This window comes from Crocuta crocuta, unplaced genomic scaffold, assembly GCF_008692635.1.
Source record: "Crocuta crocuta isolate KB4526 unplaced genomic scaffold, BGI_CrCroc_1.0 scaffold24, whole genome shotgun sequence".
Lineage (NCBI taxonomy): Eukaryota > Metazoa > Chordata > Mammalia > Carnivora > Hyaenidae > Crocuta > Crocuta crocuta.
Genome location: NW_027530974.1, coordinates 9,016,024 through 9,017,257, shown reverse-complemented (window position 1 = coordinate 9,017,257; position 1,234 = coordinate 9,016,024). Strand labels below are relative to the sequence as shown.

At 57.8% G+C, this 1,234-nt stretch overlaps 1 protein-coding gene across 1 annotated transcript in view; it reads left to right on the top strand.

Moving 5' to 3' along the window:
- Nucleotides 1-896: 896 nt before the first annotated feature.
- TFAP2A (transcription factor AP-2 alpha) overlaps nt 897-1,234 on the top strand; it is a 16,747-nt gene continuing 16,409 nt past the window's right edge. Inside the window, exon 1 of the mRNA XM_077769977.1 lies at nt 897-1,232. Coding sequence (XP_077626103.1) covers nt 1,047-1,232 — 186 coding nt within the window. The 5' untranslated portion in view covers nt 897-1,046. The remainder of the gene's footprint in view (nt 1,233-1,234) is intronic.

The window sequence follows — 1,234 nt, the reverse complement described above, 5'->3', positions numbered from 1 at the left end:
GTTCCCAGCGATTTATTTTGATGCATGCATGACATGGCGCACACATGTCGGTATTTCGGCTCAACTCCAGGAGCGACTGTGAGACTCCATAGGAGTTCTGTATTTTGTCCACACCGCACCTAGAAAACCCTTAGCCCAAACACCGCGTTGAATTATCAGTCAGCTCTAGCTTCATACAAACGAGAGGAAAATCATTTAACCCCTGGAGCTGTCAACTAACCTCTTCAGGGTACAGTTTTTATTTTACACGCGGCAATTAAAGGATCGCAAACCCCAGCCGAGCGACTGGAGCCGTTTGGCAAAATCTTCAACCTGGGGTTGGGGGAGGGGGGAGAGTGCAAAGTCAATAAAACTCCCAAGGCGCTGGGGCCCGAGGTGGCGGCTGCCGCGAGCGGAGGCGCTCTCTCGTTGGGCAAAAATCCTGGAGTCAGTTTGCCGCTCTTGGTTTGGTGATTACATTTAATTGCGAAAGGGATAATAATTTCTAATAAAATCGGACGGGGCCGAAAGGACCGCGCGGTTAGCGGTGGTAGGGGTGAGGGAGAGGTGCCGAAAGCCCGGCCCCAGGCGCACCCGCTTGGACCCTGCACGGTGCAGGTTTTTTTGCGGAGGGCATCTCCCTGGAGGAGGAGACGGAGAGGAAGGGGAGTGGGGTGNGAAGAGGCCTTTATACCTGGGTCGGAGCGGCCGGCCGCAGATTGCGGGGCTGGCGAGCAATTGGACTATTGTTGATATGCTAATGAGGCGATTAGGCTGTTGGTAAAGAGCTGGAAAAGGGAAAAGTTTCTACCATTAGAGGGAGATCTCCGAGCGCGCACGGGAGCTCTTTCCCTTCTCGCCTCCTCCTCCTCCTCCTCACCCTCCTCCTCCTCCTCGCCCTCCTCCTCCTCCCTTTTGCCCTCCTCCTCCTCCTCGCCCTCCTCCTCCTCCTCGCCCTCCTCCTCCTCCTGCGCTCACCGCCGGCAGCCGGCACTTTGCGCTTACCCAGAGAGTAGCTCCACTTGGGTGCGAGGCGGAGAAGGGCGCAAATCCGTTCACGCCGATCCATGAAAATGCTTTGGAAACTGACGGATAATATCAAGTACGAGGACTGCGAGGTAAGCGCGGCGCTGGGCATCCCTGCAGCCGCAGGCTCCGCGCTCTGCCTTCCCGCTCCTCCTCCTCCTCTCCGCGCAGCCGGCCGCGAAACGCGGGTGGGACAAACTTTCCCCAGCGCAGCGCCCGCCTCTCCGGT